Source organism: Arctopsyche grandis, chromosome 1 (assembly GCF_051622035.1).
Source record: "Arctopsyche grandis isolate Sample6627 chromosome 1, ASM5162203v2, whole genome shotgun sequence".
In the NCBI taxonomy this organism is placed as follows: Eukaryota; Metazoa; Arthropoda; class Insecta; order Trichoptera; family Hydropsychidae; genus Arctopsyche; species Arctopsyche grandis.
In genome coordinates this window covers 10719768-10736654 of record NC_135355.1, presented here as the reverse complement: position 1 = coordinate 10736654, position 16887 = coordinate 10719768, and the positions used below count along the sequence as shown (strand labels likewise).

At 37.9% G+C, this 16887-nt stretch overlaps 2 protein-coding genes across 3 annotated transcripts in view; one reads left to right on the top strand and one right to left on the bottom strand.

The window, feature by feature from the left end:
* Lpin (phosphatidate phosphatase LPIN) overlaps nucleotides 1-13329 on the top strand; it is a 42173-nt gene extending 28844 nt beyond the window's left edge. For both annotated transcript variants that reach the window (XM_077440112.1, XM_077440120.1), the window contains exons 2-16: nucleotides 5424-5781; nucleotides 6367-6611; nucleotides 6693-7364; nucleotides 7445-7677; nucleotides 7809-8027; nucleotides 8194-8353; nucleotides 8442-8670; nucleotides 8747-8907; nucleotides 8981-9090; nucleotides 9185-9435; nucleotides 9506-9654; nucleotides 9728-9866; nucleotides 9945-10160; nucleotides 10235-10338; nucleotides 11701-13329. In XM_077440112.1, coding sequence (XP_077296238.1) covers nucleotides 5593-5781; nucleotides 6367-6611; nucleotides 6693-7364; nucleotides 7445-7677; nucleotides 7809-8027; nucleotides 8194-8353; nucleotides 8442-8670; nucleotides 8747-8907; nucleotides 8981-9090; nucleotides 9185-9435; nucleotides 9506-9654; nucleotides 9728-9866; nucleotides 9945-10160; nucleotides 10235-10338; nucleotides 11701-11878 — 3255 coding nt within the window. In that variant the 5' untranslated portion in view covers nucleotides 5424-5592 and the 3' untranslated portion in view covers nucleotides 11879-13329. The remainder of the gene's footprint in view (nucleotides 1-5423; nucleotides 5782-6366; nucleotides 6612-6692; nucleotides 7365-7444; nucleotides 7678-7808; nucleotides 8028-8193; nucleotides 8354-8441; nucleotides 8671-8746; nucleotides 8908-8980; nucleotides 9091-9184; nucleotides 9436-9505; nucleotides 9655-9727; nucleotides 9867-9944; nucleotides 10161-10234; nucleotides 10339-11700) is intronic.
* RpLP0-like (ribosomal protein LP0-like) lies at nucleotides 13249-14583 on the bottom strand. Its single transcript, XM_077440145.1, has 3 exons — nucleotides 14205-14583; nucleotides 13873-14117; nucleotides 13249-13793 (listed from the first exon to the last, which is right to left on the bottom strand). The coding sequence occupies exons 1-3, from the start codon at nucleotides 14230-14232 to the stop codon at nucleotides 13353-13355; spliced, it is 714 nt and encodes a 237-aa protein (XP_077296271.1). The 5' UTR covers nucleotides 14233-14583; the 3' UTR covers nucleotides 13249-13352.
* Nucleotides 14584-16887: the final 2304 nt, after the last annotated feature.

Below are 16887 nucleotides of genomic sequence, written 5' to 3'. Positions count from 1 at the left end.
CCGCGCCCCCAAGATTAATTGCCGTTTAGGGCTTCGCCCCCCTTAGTTAATGCCTTTTAGGGCTTCGCCCCTCCGCGCCCCCATGATTAAATGCCGTCTAAGGCTTCGCCCCCATGATCAGTTGCCTTTTAGGGCTTCGCCCCCCTTAGTTAATGCCTATTAGGGCTTGCGCCCCATGAGGCTGGGCCCCCCGGGCCCCCTTCGGGGCCCCACGGGGCTGCGCCCCTTGTGGCGCCCCCTTTTGAGCCCCATGGGGCTGCGCCCCATGAGGCTGGGCCCCCCGGGCCCCCATTCGGGGCCCCACGGGGCTGCGCCCCTTGTGGCGCCCCCTTTTGAGCCCCATGGGGCTGCGCCCCATGAGGCTGGGCCCCCCGGGCCCCCTTCGGGGCCCCACGGGGCTGCGTCCCTTGTGGCGCCCCCTTTTGAGCCCCATGGGGCTGCGCCCCATGAGGCTGGGCCCCCCGGGCCCCCTTCGGGGCCCCACGGGGCTGCGTCCCTTGTGGCGCCCCCTTTTGAGCCCCATGGGGCTGCGCCCCATGAGGCTGGGCCCCCCGGGCCCCCTTCGGGGCCCCACGGGGCTGCGCCCCTTGTGGCGCCCCCTTTTGAGCCCCATGGGGCTGCGCCCCATGAGGCTGGGGCCCCACGGGGCTGCGCCCCTTGTGGCGCCCCTGGCGGGGCCCCATGAAGCTACTCGCCTTGCGCCCCCGCGGGGGTGAATCCATTGAAACGAAAAAAACAAATCGGCGCCCATGGATCGAAAAAAAAAAAATCGAATCACGTGTTCGATGACGTCACCGATCTACGGACGACGACGACGACGACGACGAAAACGACGACCAAGGATACATACAAAGTCTCTTTCCAAATTATAGATTAGACTAGCTGTATTACCCGGCTTCGCTCAGTGTTTATAATATAAACCGCTTAAACATGACTAAGCTAATTTAATTAAAAAAAAAAAAAAATTAAAAAAAAATTTAAAAATTAAAAAAAAAAATAAAAAAAAAATCAAAAAAAAAAATTAAAAAAAAAAATAAAAAAAAAATTAAAAAAAAAATTTTTAAAAAATCAAAAAAAAAAATCAAAATTTTTTTTTGCCTTCTAGGGCTTCGCCCTCGGCGCCCCCCTGAGCCTTTGCCTTCTAGGGCTTCGCCCCTCCACGCCCCATGAGCAATTGCCGTTTAGGGCTTCGCCCCCCTTAGTTAATGCCTTTTAGGGCTTCGCCCCTCCGCACCCCCATGATTAAATGCCGTCTAGGGCTTCGCCCCCCTTAGTTAATGCCTTTTAGGGCTTCGCCCCCCGCGCCCCCAAGATTAATTGCCGTTTAGGGCTTCGCCCCCCTTAGTTAATGCCTTTTAGGGCTTCGCCCCTCCGCGCCCCCATGATTAAATGCCGTCTAAGGCTTCGCCCCCATGATCAGTTGCCTTTTAGGGCTTCGCCCCCCGCGCCCCCAAGATTAATTGCCGTTTAGGGCTTCGCCCCCCTTAGTTAATGCCTTTTAGGGCTTCGCCCCTCCGCACCCCCATGATTAAATGCCGTCTAGGGCTTCGCCCCCCTTAGTTAATGCCTTTTAGGGCTTCGCCCCCCGCGCCCCCAAGATTAATTGCCGTTTAGGGCTTCGCCCCCCTTAGTTAATGCCTTTTAGGGCTTCGCCCCTCCGCGCCCCCATGATTAAATGCCGTCTAAGGCTTCGCTCCCATGATCAGTTGCCTTTTAGGGCTTCGCCCCCCGCGCCCCCAAGATTAATTGCCGTTTAGGGCTTCGCCCCCCTTAGTTAATGCCTTTTAGGGCTTCGCCCCTCCGCGCCCCCATGATTAAATGCCGTCTAAGGCTTCGCCCCCATGATCAGTTGCCTTTTAGGGCTTCGCCCCCCGCGCCCCCAAGATTAATTGCCGTTTAGGGCTTCGCCCCCCTTAGTTAATGCCTTTTAGGGCTTCGCCCCTCCGCGCCCCCATGATTAAATGCCGTCTAAGGCTTCGCCCCCATGATCAGTTGCCTTTTAGGGCTTCGCCCCTCCGCGCCCCCATGATTAATTGCCGTCTAGGGCTTCGCCCCCCTTAGTTAATGCCTATTAGGGCTTGCGCCCCATGAGGCTGGGCCCCCCGGGCCCCCTTCGGGGCCCCACGGGGCTGCGCCCCTTGTGGCGCCCCCTTTTGAGCCCCATGGGGCTGCGCCCCATGAGGCTGGGCCCCCCGGGCCCCCTTCGGGGCCCCACGGGGCTGCGCCCCTTGTGGCGCCCCCTTTTGAGCCCCATGGGGCTGCGCCCCATGAGGCTGGGCCCCCCGGGCCCCACGGGGCCCCACGGGGCTGCGCCCCTTGTGGCGCCCCCTTTTGAGCCCCATGGGGCTGCGCCCCATGAGGCTGGGCCCCCCCGGGGCCCCACGGGGCTGCGCCCCTTGTGGCGCCCCCTTTTGAGCCCCATGGGGCTGCGCCCCATGAGGCTGGGCCCCCCGGGCCCCCTTCGGGGCCCCACGGGGCCCCACGGGGCTGCGCCCCTTGTGGCGCCCCCTTTTGAGCCCCATGGGGCTGCGCCCCATGAGGCTGGGCCCCCCCGGGGCCCCACGGGGCTGCGCCCCTCGTGGCGCCCCCTTTTGAGCCCCATGGGGCTGCGCCCCATGAGGCTGCGCCCCTCGTGGCGCCCCCTTTTGAGCCCCATGGGGCTGCGCCCCATGAGGCTGGGGCCCCACGGGGCTGCGCCCCTTGTGGCGCCCCTGGCGGGGCCCCATGAAACTACTCGCTTTGCGCCCCCGCGGGGGTGAATCCATTGAATCGAAAAAAACAAATCGGCGCCCATGGATCGAAAAAAAAAAAAATCGAATCACGTGTTCGATGACGTCACCGATCTACGGACGACGACGACGAAGACGACGAAGACGACGACGACGACGACCAAGGATATTTACATACAAAGTCTCTTTCCAAATTATAGATTAGATTTTGTCTTCCTGGCATCTAATCCGACGATAACAACAAACGCAGCGTAAACAACTCGTTGTGACCGTGACTCGTATTATGTATGTATAAACACTCGTTAGCTGTAAACAAGTGACGTATCTCGTACTACGTGAACGCTTTGGAAAACATGCAACTGATACGTATCCAAAGAAGGTGTGTGCCGGTTGTCATTGATTTGATTTGATGAATTATTCTCATACAAAGATTTTTCTTATACAAAGACTACGATTTGTATGAATGTTGAGCTGGACACGAGTGTCGTTGATCTTGTGCTTCATCTTTTGTCCGAATCCGATGTACATACGTACATATTATATTAAAACCGGAAACCACTATTTTATCGGGCCGTGGCTCGGCAATACCAATCTACATAATAAACAAACCAGTATTTGGTTTTTGGATGTTAGTTCCAACGCACAATGTGTGACTTTCCCTCAAATTTTCGAAGAAACTGTGTCGAAGACGACGTAGAAGAAGATGAGTGAATTACTATCTTTCACACGACTTTGCAATTAAGAAAGTAGAGCGACGCATTTTGTGTTCATACTCACTTGCAAATCAACAACCAATTGACTACACGTAATAAGCGTTTATTGTTTTGTCTCCAGAAATGATTCAAAGTGTAATTTTTTTGTCTTTCCAATATCCAATTTGTAGCCGTAACGTCTGGCAATGATAGTCAAATTTTGAGCCAAAACAAACCGGAAACTCATCACTTCGGCCAATTCGTCAAAAAAAGTAGATCTATCACAGATATCATTATAAAATACATGATACTGAGTAAAATACAAATATTTCATTGTTTTTACTAAACTATAATTATACGTAATTTAGCATGGAACTAACCTAAGTGAGTATTTTTTATACCCACGAAATGGTGAATCTTTTTTGTATGTGCATATGTAAAAGGAAACTTTGATGTTTATTTATGTAATATATTAATAGTAAATGACAGCAGCAACAATTTACTGCTGTCTGTAATAATTTTATTTTATATTTTACAAAAAATACCTATGAAACCAATGGGATCAGTTCCATTGGACAAAATGTTCATATGAATTATTTCAATTTCTTGAAATTTCCACAGATGCTAAGACGATTATGATATTGTTGTTCATGATATTATCGTAATCAATTTTCAATATATAATATAATATGTATATGGAATTATTTTCCATTTTCGATACTCTCCCACTGTGTTTATAATATGTTATGTATGTACTATGTCCCAGTTGAGCGGTTTGTTTACTACACGTTTGTAAGCGTGGGTTCATTCGTGGTTGTTGCGTTGGAAAACATGGTATAAATTTTAAAAAATTACCTTAACCATATTGATGTTTTAAAAGTTGCTGCTAAATATTTTTTAATTATTTTTGCAGTCTTTACCGGCCTCGCTATTTGCGCTTGCGATATCTGTGCTCGTTTTATTTTGTCTCGATTGAATTTTCGATTTCCTTGAATCAATTCTATTTCATAACAAGCGTATTGGAAAAAAACCACTTTAACGAATAAATAAATTATTGAAAGGGGTTTTACATGTTTTGAAAACAATTTCTGTCCCAAACTAAACCTTTTCAAAATTTCAATATTGTAAAAATGTAATTTAATACATTTTGTTGTATTGACATACAAATATGGATTATTTTAAATTATATATGTATAATATACATATATCGTACGATTATGAAAAATTAACAAACACACTCCCATGTACATATGTATGCTTTTTGCATGACGTTGAATTCTTCCCTATTGACTCAAGTGTTTGTTGCAACAAAGGAAAACAGTTGACGTTATTGCCAATACCGTCAGTAAAACAAGTTTATAATCTTTTGATTTTCCTACCCCTGTAATGAGTATTTTCCTATTTTGATATATTAGTCATTACCTAAATTCTTGGCAGGTATGCAGTTTCTTCCGAAATTATGCTCACGTTGGTTATATAATTAATGAATTATTTGACTTATTGTACAAACAATGATGATGATCTCACGTGAAATTCAAAATAAAAATGTTTTTAGAAAAGTCTTTGTATAATTAGGCTGCATAACCTTGATGTTGAATGAAAACTTTGAAAATATGTTTATGAATATATTATCACATGCGTATTGAATAAATATTTTTTCGCTTCGAGGCACCAAAGCAAACTGAAATTGACGTATACAACAGTGGCTCTTAACCTTTTCGTTATTATGACATTACATGTGTACTGCAATGTCTTGCAAACCTCGAAATTAAATTCCAATACATTCTGTATTGAAAACTTTTCAATTGAATAACCGAACTGATTGAGAACATTCAATATTGAAAAATTTGTATGTATGTATGTAGTTGTTCTTGAAAACAAGAACCGAAGACTGCCAATTTTCAGTGCATATGTGCCAAGATTCTCTGCCAAATTTTTACTTGTACAACGCTTTTGCACCCTAAATTTACTTAATTGACAATTTTTTCATTGTTTGTTTCAGCATTTATCGCAATGAAAAGTGAAACGTTGCAAACATAGTGAGCGTGCATCGAAATACCTCGTTCTTGTGTAAAATGGATATAGTGTAGATGTACTGACTGATTAATATTTGAAACGGTGTGTGAAGTGTTCTTAATCTATAAAGTGGACAAATACATAAGCCATCCAACATGTATTCCATGAACTATTTGGGTCGCGTGTTCAACAACGTCAAAGAGTTTTACAACGAGATCAACGGTGCCACTCTGACCGGTGCTATAGATGTCGTCATCGTCGAACAACCAAATGGATCATTCACGTGCTCCCCGTTTCATGTTAGATTCGGGAAGCTGGGAGTTCTCAGGAGCCGGCTCAAAGTGGTAAGTGTCATCCATGACTTCACAATTTTATGACTTACTTAGTTAATATTTACAATACGAATCACCAATATATGTACATACATACGTACAAATATTTAAACAGCTTTCCGATACATGCATACATTTTTTGACATGTAATACACCATGACCTTGTTTCCTAATCTGATTTTCCTTTTAAAATTGGTTTTAGCTATTTTTTTGTTTGTTTTGGTCAATTCCTGTTCTACCGGTTCAATGACCAAATTTGCAAGATTGCATATTCGATTGAATAACTCGAATAGTGATCACCTTTCTCTATTTTCATCTCTCAGTGTGATAAACGCAATGTAACGTAATAGACAGGAAAGATGTGTTACTTGTTAAGCTCGGATAACCGTCGCTGACTTGTTACACAAGCGAGCACCGGTTTTAAAGCGTTCAACTGCTTTTAGTAGAGCACTAAAGCCACGAAAAACTTTCACCTTGGTTTTGTACACAAATATGTGTCAAAATTTGCAATTCGTTTTTGTTATAATGAAACATATTAAAGCAAACTGTTATGTAAGTTTATTTTTATTAATTTTATCGTTTCAATTATTTCCTTAGGTGGATTTGGAATTGAATGGAGAACAATTGAATATTCAAATGAAACTTGGGGAATCCGGTGAGGCATTTTTTGTGGAAGAAGTCCCCGAAGATGAAGTCGAATCATCTGCACATTTAGCAACATCTCCAATACCTGATAATGGCTTCACTCTATATCAAGAGCAAAATTTCCCAGCTAGACGAAATTCGGCAGATTTTTCTCTTGATAAATATCAAAATCAAATTTCAGATTTTACGCAAAGGCGGTAAATTAAATCCCTTTAAATTTCATTATAAAATTGTATTTGAAGTATCACTATTTTATTAATTTTACACTGTCATTTTAGATACACTGATGGTCATGGTACACAAAAAAGTGTCGCTGTGCAAAAGCGCGATTATAAAATAGCAAAAGATAAACTTAATGACAAAAATCCTATCCAGTCTAGTCAAGAGCAGGACTTATTCCTTATGGATGATGTGCATGACGTGTCTAACGAAAAGAAAGTCGAAGATGGAAAAATCGGTGCCATGACTGCTAAAATGTTTCGCGCCGAAGAAGTAAATGATAAAGAAAGTCGCGCCAAAGATGTAGTGAGAAAAATTAGCATAAACAACGATTTTAAGTCCATTGCCAACGATGAAACTTTACAGAAAGATGTAAACGATGGTAAAGTTACCATCGAAGAGACTCCTCTTCAAAGTCATGTTGAGGAAGCCCCAAAACCTTTAAATAACGGAAATAACAAAAAGAAGAAGAAGACAAAAAAGTCTGGATCTAAGAAGAAGAATGCTCAACGTAAGTCTTCCACCAGCTCAAACGGCTATTCAAGTCAATCAGAGACAATGGGACCTGAAATTGTAGAAACAGAAAAGCTAAATGACAAAAATCACTCTGATGCAATTTGTGATAAAGAATTAATCGAAAATTCTTTCAATACAAATTCCTTCGCAATGAAAAATTTAATGGAAGATGTTCACTTCTTTAGTGATACAGATATTATAAATTCAGATTTACGGTACGTTTTTAATATACACTTTTTTATATGTAAATAAATTTCCATAATATTAATCTTCTGTAATATTTTTTTTTCAATAGGAGAGGTAAAGGTTCCCGTTCTGGAACTCCTGTGCAATCGGATTCAGAATTGGAATTAGCTCGAGGATCTGGTGTTGAAGGCAGCTGTGAACCAGGACAATCGTGGAGATGGGGAGAGCTACCATCACCATTACCAATGACTAAATCAGCTGTGTCATTAAGCCACCCACCCATTTCTGATTCTGTCAGTTCAGATGATGAACATGTTAAAACTGTCAAAGCTACCAAAACTTGTAAGCTAAGGCTGTCTTTATTTTATTTTATTCAGCAATAATGTAATACAATACACACGTGTGATTTAGTTTTTTTGCAGTTGCAGAAATACTCTGCTTTAATTTATGAATACTTTTATTATAATTTACAGATGACACACCTGCTACTAATACCTCGCAAGCAGGCAGCTCATCTATGTTAAGTGGAATGTTCAATTTTATGAAACATCCTCGAGGTGGAACACAACCAACCGGAGGTACTGGAGGAGTATATTTAGCTGAATTAGAAGCTGGTGCTATTGAACCTGAAGTTGCTGCTCTCTATTTCCCCTCACATGCTCAAGGAGTTTCTGGAAATCAACAACAAAATGGTTAGAGTGAAAATTAAATATATCATCTATTCTTATTTACATACTTAATATTAGGTCTACCGAAAAGCTCTATGTGGTATTATCATCTCAAGTTTCAACGCATACATATAAAAGTGTTCATTTGAAATATTTGTGTTCTAATTTTTATTCCAATATGTTTTTTTAGTTCCAAGATCACTCCCAGTTGATATTTCAAATACAATGGCCACTGAAGAAGATTATGAATCTGGAAATGGTCCATCATTACCACTATCACCATCTTCAGTAGAAGGAATCATGGGGAAAGGGGTTGATTCGGATGAAGATGATATCAAAATATTTTGCAAGTATGTCATTTACATATTATATATATGTACATATATTTTTCATGATTTCCTTGCAATTGTTTTATTGTATATAAATTTTTTGCTTAAGGGGCTATGTGGGACTTTCACTGTGTGGGCCAAGCTGCCTGGATCAACCAGCACCTGCTGTATCTGAAGCTTTTGAGCAGGATGCTGTAAAATTTGAGATGCTTTGTACTGATCCTTCTTTACTTCAAGATCCTCGTTTGGTAGTTCGTATTGGAGATAAGTATATGCCATGGACAGCAGCAGCACCTGCACTCCTCTCATTGATTGTTTATCATAGACCCTTACCAAAGGTGAGTTTTATTATTTTGTCTATAAAGTTTCGTATGGTATTGTACTTATATTTAGTTCTGTAATAATTTTATTTAGAATACTCTTAAAAACCTGGTGGAATCAGAAGTGTCTGGTGAAGGTAAGAGTGATGAAAATGCTCAAGGAGCTGATAATAAGTCACAACAATGGTCTGGTGGATTTACATGGTGGAATTGGCGTCGCTCCGCAGATAAGCAAACTAGAGATGATACATCTAAGTAAGATTTATCTTGATATTCATTATAATTTTACTTAACTTTTGCAATTATACAACATCATGTATATTTTTAGTAAACCTGGTATAGATGCTATCGATGGAAAACAAGTAGATTCCAATCAAGAAACTCCAGCTATCAGTGTTGAAACTGAGACTGAAGAAATATCCACAATAGAACAATCAGGTGAGATGCAAACATATTTTAAAGTTGATTACTAGTGAATGAATAATATATTATAAATACTTAATCATTTATTTCATTATTTTTAAATCCTTAGATTCCAATGAATTGAAAACACAAGATATTGATATAACTCGAGAAAGTATAGCTGTGAGTACTCAAACTTCATTCCCTTCATTAAGCGGTGCTACTGGTGAAGGTTATAGTGGTTCTCAAAGTTCGGAAGAATCAGATGAAGGTGTCACAGATAAAGGTGCAGGAATTACCGACTCAACATCTCAAGCAAAATCTTCAGCTAAACATTCTGACCGTTTCAGAAAAACTCTTCGACTCTCGTCAAATCTAATTGTAAGAATATTGATATTCAATTTTGTTTCTTCTTTTTGTTTAGTTTTATCTTAATTAGTTCTACTTTTAGGCTAGTTTGAATTTACGCGAAGGTATGAATGAAATGGTGTTTAGCGTTACCACAGCATATCAAGGCACATCAAAATGCAAATGTCATGTTTTCCGATGGCGCTATGATGATAAAATTGTCATATCTGATATTGATGGCACAATTACCAAGTACGTATTTTATATCATACAGTTAAAATTATAGTGTAATCGTAACACGCTTCTAATTTGGTAATCTTTTTAGATCTGATGTGTTGGGACATATATTCCCATTGGTTGGTAAAGACTGGGCGCAGAGTGGAGTCGCTCAATTATTCACTAAAATAAAAAATAATGGATATAAAATACTTTATTTATCAGCTCGCGCCATTGGTCAGGCGAAAGTAATAATTTTTGTTAATTTAATTAATAGTTTGTTTGACACTCATAATTACTTACATATATATTATATCAATCGACAGGTAACAAGAGAGTATTTGCGATCCATCAAACAAGGAGATTTATCATTGCCAGATGGTCCTCTGTTACTCAATCCTACTTCTTTATTGAGAGCTTTCCACAGGGAAGTAATTGAGAAAAAACCAGAGGAATTCAAAATACAATGTCTATCTGATATTATGGCACTTTTCCCCGAAGGATCTAAGCCATTCTATGCAGGCTATGGAAATAGAGTCAATGTAAGAAATTGAAAATATTTGATTATTTGTCCATAAGCACTGAAAATACATTTTTAAATATTATATTTCTATAGGATGTTTGCGCTTATCAAACTGTTGGCATTCCAATCGTCAGAATTTTTACCATCAATTATAAAGGAGAACTAAAACATGAATTGACACAAACATTCCAATCTTCGTAAGTTTTTCAAAAATATTGTATCCTTCCTGATAAGATTTAATTGAAATATTTTGGCATAATGAAATTTTTTTATTTTATTTGCTCAAAAAACTCACCATTGCATGTTTATTACACTGTAACTAATTGGGATATTTTTATTAACATTTTAATTTTACTAACATTTTTTGTTGCATTAATTTCATTAATTCTGCATTATAACAAAAACCCAGTCAAATTGTATTTTGTATTGTTTTTTCCTAACACGAAATTTTTTATAATTATTTTTCAGATTGTGTATTTGAGATTGAAAAATATACGTTTCAATTGATTTTCTAATGTATTTCACTATTTTCGAATATACTTTTTAACGTTTTAAAATTGTATAAACACATTTTACAATACGTTACATTTTATTTATGGTTTTGCATGCAAAATATTGGGTTTTAACACGAATTAAACTTAAATAAAAAATTGTACAAAAGGCAAATACTTTAGACGAGTACATTTGTTTTGAAAAAAATCTAGATTTAACATTTCCAACACAGAATGCAAAGTAGTGAAATAATACTTTTTATATTGTATTTATTTTTTACTTAGTTTCTTAGTTGTTATTTTTTTTTTTCTTATTTACAGCTATACTGGGCAGAGTGGCATGGTGAATGACTTATTTCCGCCAGTTGAATGTCGTGTTGCTTATAGAATATAGACAATTTTATTTTATTATTTAAAGTTTATTTAAAATATAATAAATAGGTTGCAATTGTGATTTTATGAATAGGAAACCCAGAGTCTATTTTGAATGTGATATTTTTATAATAATAAATTTACCATGTATATTTAGATAATAAGGTATATAGTTATATAATAAAATCAATGGAGCTGTTAATAATCGATGTGCAGTGCCAATATGCAGATATTTGCTATGGTAAGCTTACTAGTGGTCATCGGCAATCAATTTCATATTCGCCTAACATATCTCACCACTCTGCCTTGCATTAAAGTTTATTAATAATACATATCAATAACATATATGTAATACTAAATCATTATAGAAGTCGCTTTCGCACTTTTTATGTATGTACATACTTACATCTGTTTACCTGCAAACTAATTATTTTTATTTATTTTTATTTTTAACAACTATGGTTAAAAGTAAAACATCATGGTTATACACGTGTATTTTAGATGGGAAATACTATTAAAATAAATATTTAGAAAAAATATTTCCATTTGCATGCATAGCAACATTGACGACTATTTTTTTTTCAAATTTTATGATAAAAAATATGCTTATAACTATCATGAAACAATCAAAATAATTTTCATCATTCTGTTATATATTTTTTTTATGATTTTAAGTTTAATTTGTTTTGATTACAGGTATTCTAATATGAGTTATATAGTAGATCATTTGTTTCCACCTGTGAGAGCAGATGTCTGCGAAGATTTCTCTCAATTTGTGTATTGGCGGCAACCAATTGCTGATCTCAATGAAATATTACCACCGTCTACATCTTCACACAGTTTACCTCCCATACCAGAAGGGTCTTCTGATTAAACTCATAAGCTTTTTTTAGTAAAAGATGCTAAAAAATATTAATAACCCAGTTTATTTAAAATAATGCGTTTTCATAGAATTTATCTGTATTTTTATGCTAGTGCAAAATTAAATAAATAATAAAAGACGCCAATTTATTTTAGATATTTTAAAGTATAAAATATTATATACACCTTCTTTTCCACCGTTTAGTTGTAAGCGATATTGATTTAATAGCATTCCTTTTTGTATAATTTTATAATATATTATTGCTGTTTCATATGTTAAGTATAGTGTCTGTGTTTCAGTAGTAATTAATGAGTATATAGATATAAAAACATGCTAGATTTTAGTATGTGGAATATTTTTTTAACTGTATTTATTTTTCATGTTTAGGTTTATTTTAAATCACTCAATAATACTATTCATGATTGCTCATTGTATGATTATGAAAGTTTCATTAATTCGTGTGCTGCATATGCATATTAAAATGAATGAATTTGAAACCAACATAATATGAAAAAACGACATTAATATATTTATTTTTTATCTAAATCAATATTCTCATTTCATATTTTTAATGATTGAAAACATCAAAAAAAAAAAAAAATCTTGGCTGTCAATCAATTCAGTTACACTTTAGTTTTCATTTAAATGTTAGAAAATATAGAGTATGTATGTATTTGTAAATTATGTATGATAGATACATTTAAAAACATAATTGCGAGTAACTGATATGAAAGAGATGAATGGGTGGTTCCGAAAGAAACATCATATTTCTAAAAAAAAATGATGCAACTTCTACCACCAAATTTTAAAAATAACTCGCATCTATAAACCCAATATTGTCAGTAATTACCAAGTACATATTTATTTTTAATATGTTACGTAGTAGGTTTGTAAATGCCATTAAATTTCGCATTGCTTAAATTTTCTTCATTAAACTCGTTAGATGTTTGATCATTATTACAAAATGATTATTGTACGTCAAATATGAATGTATATTATTTTTCGCAGCTCAAAATGCTCTCTTACTCACTTGGTGCATATTTAACCATCAATTTTATTATTGTGGATGAAACGTGACGAAACCTTTTATATAAGTAGTTTCTATGGTGATATGAACAGTACCTTAATTTTTTTAATTATTATGGCTTTTAAATTTTAAGTAAAAATGTGATATTATTTTTTATGATTGAGTTCCATCTTTTATTTGAATTGTGTGTCAGTTCCTGATAAAAGGTGGCAAATTATGTGAGATTTGTAATATAAACATGAGTCAGCAGAATGTTAAAACACAAAAGAGGATTTTTTAATTTATTATCTTTTGTTACCATTAATAAAGCGCCAAATAAAGGCTTAAGACGTTTTGTAGTAAATAAAAAAAGTTTATCCTCAAAATTAGTGTATTACGCTTGTAACATTATAATATTGTGTTACCAAACATGAATGTTAAATGAAATAAAACTTATAAAATAATTTATATGCTTTTTTATTATGTTTCATCTTCCACCTGCATATCCAGATCTTCCTCGTCCTCATTTTTTTCTTTTACATCTTGTTTTTGGAATCCACCATCCTTTGTCCAGTAACATTTGACAGTTAATTTAAAAACAGCCATTTTTTTGTCGAGTAATTTTAATATTCTAGCTTGTTCTGGAGTCAAAGGTTGACCTTTTTTGCATACTTCGTGAGATTTTAATAAAGTTACAATTCCACGCTGAAGACTAGTTGGAAGGCCTAATTGACGCAAGTGAGGCTCTATAGAATGAGGGAAATCCTCTAATGGTCCTTCAGGTAAGGTTACACTTTGCGTTGCGACAAATCCAGCTCGGGCGTAATCGTCTTCAGAAAAGTCTTCAAACCAATTTGTGGCTTCTTTGATAGGACGATTAGTAAATAATAAACCACACTGACCCACTAGCCTCTCGGATAACTGCAATTTAAAAATGATTTGTAATAAACACGCACATGTCATAAATTTGATAAAATAGATATGGCCATATATGACTCACATGGTGAAGTTTGTCGTGAGCTTCGTCGCTTTCAGATTTACCAAGTCCTAGAGCCATTACTTTATTTTTCCCAAAAAAAAACCTGGAGTCTTTCCATTCTGATCGCAAATCTTTTAGTTTTGCGTTACGCATATTGTGTACAGTAAATAGTAAAATACCACTATATTTTTCGATAGATTTGCGGATGTCATCTATAATGTGTTGTTTCAATACTAAACCCTTTTTGATAGTTTTCGTTAGGGATACTGAAAAGAAACAATAATAAAATATTACAAATATATAAAACAATCATTACCATGCCGAAGTATAAATTTGAATATTGGAAAACTAACCTTTTTTATCTCTTTTTGATTTTGGCATTTTGAACGGTTATATAAAGAATATAAGTCAAATATTTCACTGGAGTAATTAACAAACTGAAAATTGTTGATCGCAGTGATTATCTACGATCAGAACACGAGACGGACATGTAAAATTTCGACCACGGGGATTGCTGATCGAGGTTATACGAATGACACGTGCTTATGTTTCTTAAACAATATAATACAGGTCTAAGCCTTTGCCATTACGGCCAAAAGTCAAATCGTATTACACATGTTTATTTTTCAATTTGTATTAAATTTCCAATGAAGACTATACGACAATCATTGTATATATAAGACAATCTATGAGGTGATACATGTTGGTTGGTTGGTGAATAATATTTAAGGTAAACAAATCATTGCCACAAAATTTGTAAATACGGAATATCTGGAACTCGAGCCCTCGTTAGTAATTTAGTTCACGTGGTAGTTTTCGATAGATGGAGTTTTAGGGTGCCAGATGTTCTGTGATCGAGATTTTAGTGACGTGCGCGAGATCGTTTTGTGTGGAATAATCACCAAACCGTATAAAATAAACGGTTCGGTGATTATTTTGCACTAAACCAGCAGCATAGCTCGGTATTTAAGCTTCTGCTTAGCGTCGAGAGGCACCGGGTTCGATCCCATGAGCCCATGACTCTTACTATTAACTCTTTGCACTCGAATACCGCCATAGCGGCGCGGCGGCATTGAGGTTTGCCGTATTATTCCAATGCCGCCAATGCGGTGGCATTCGAGCATATTGCGTTAGTGTTATTTATACTTTTATTGGTTACTCTAAATCTTTGAATTTCCATTATATATTGATAACAAAAATCAGCAAAAAATCAGGTCGTTAAGCTTCTGCTTAGCGTCGAGAGGCGCTGGGCTCAATCCCATGAGCTGACCTCGATTGAAATGAATTTGTAGTGCTGCTGGTCAGACCTGGATATTTGTGACCCCAGGTCAATCGTTTCCTATCAGAGTTTGCAAATTTTCTCTGATTTCATTGTTGAAACGGCTACCGGTAAAATTGGCTAAATATCCTTCCTACCTACTATGTCACCACTATTTGAGATTGATTAATGTACAATAAAATTCATAGATGTCTCGTTAATTTGCGAGCTTTTCAGTGTCTCGTAATTCAGTGACTTGTATAATAAAAAAAAAATGCTGCAATGTTTGTAATTGGCCAGGAAAGCGCATTGGGGTTACCTGTAAGGTCTTTCTGGTATATATATCTATGTAAATTAAATAAATAAAACCTCGAACGTAGATTATTTGGCAACAGAAAATTCCATCCATCGAAAGTTAGCCATGCGAAATACTAAAATATTATTCCATATATGTACCTATCATATCAACGAGAACTTTATGACAAATATTTCGTATTCGCGATTTTCGTAGCAACGATTGTCGTATGTAATCGTCGTGTGCAGGGTCGCCGAAAGGGGGGGGGGGGGAAGAAACTAGGATTAAAGTTCCAGGGCCCGAACTAATTGAGGGGCCCCGTTTTGGGACTTTCAACTGATCGATTTTGATATTTTATATTATTCTACATAAAAATACATATATGTATTTCTTTAGTGCTTAATGTTTATTATTTTTCGATCCGCGCATTCTTTGTGTCCATGTGAAATCGTACCTATTATATTATACTTTCTTAATCGATTATTTAAAAAAAAATAGCAGTTAACATATAGGTAATTATTAGTTTTGATAGATTTTTGGCATATTAAAAATACATTTATAAGATTTTTTTCGTTTGTCATAGATAAGGATAGGAGCTCGAGTGCTATTTCACAGGAAAGAGCGGTTGCTTATTGACAATTTCCATTGTCAACCTTTTTTTGCTCTCTAATTTGTAGGACATTAGAAATTGATAATAGGCAAATCCTCTTTCTTGGAAATAGAACTCGAGCGCCTATCCTTAGTTATAGGGCTATGGAGGATGAACGAATGAGACGACTGGCATGTTAATGCACGTGTTTATTATATGACAGCTGAAGACAGAGTGAGTAGTAGCTCTCCGAACCCAGCCGAGTTGGTTCCCACTCGCAGGAAGGCAACCAAACTCGACCATGTCGTATAAGCGAGCCGCCACATCACTCCCCCCCCAGCATCAGCGATACCAAAATTACAAAGAAACAAATTTTACAAAAGAAAAAAATTATTGTTACACAAAGAGAAAAAAAATTATTGAGTGGGGAGAAAAAAATTGTTGACGTGGGTCATCCGCTGTATAGGTGTACCGCCCTGAATGGTCGGTAGATTCGAGGGCGGTGACGTCGCGAGCAGGACGGTGGGTGGTCCGATGGTCGCGCCGATGCGATGCGATGCTGCGGCGGCGCCGCTCTTCCGAGGCTGATGTCGGTTGGTGGGGCGGCGGGGGCGGCAGGGGCATCGATGTGGTTGATGATACTCCGAGCTGGACTGTGAGTCGTTGTGGCTCGTGGAGGTGTTGTAGCGCTACCGCCCGTCTCGGCGTGACGACGCTCGTGGGGACGGACGGGGCCTTGATGATGATGATGATGATGATGATGATGATGGTGCTGAGGTGGTGTATGTCTTGTGGTGCTGGATGACCGTTCTATGTGTAGTGGATCGCGCATGACTCCACATCCAGCTGTCAAGATCGTCGTCTCATTCGCTCCCCCATTTTTTAAAAGCACCT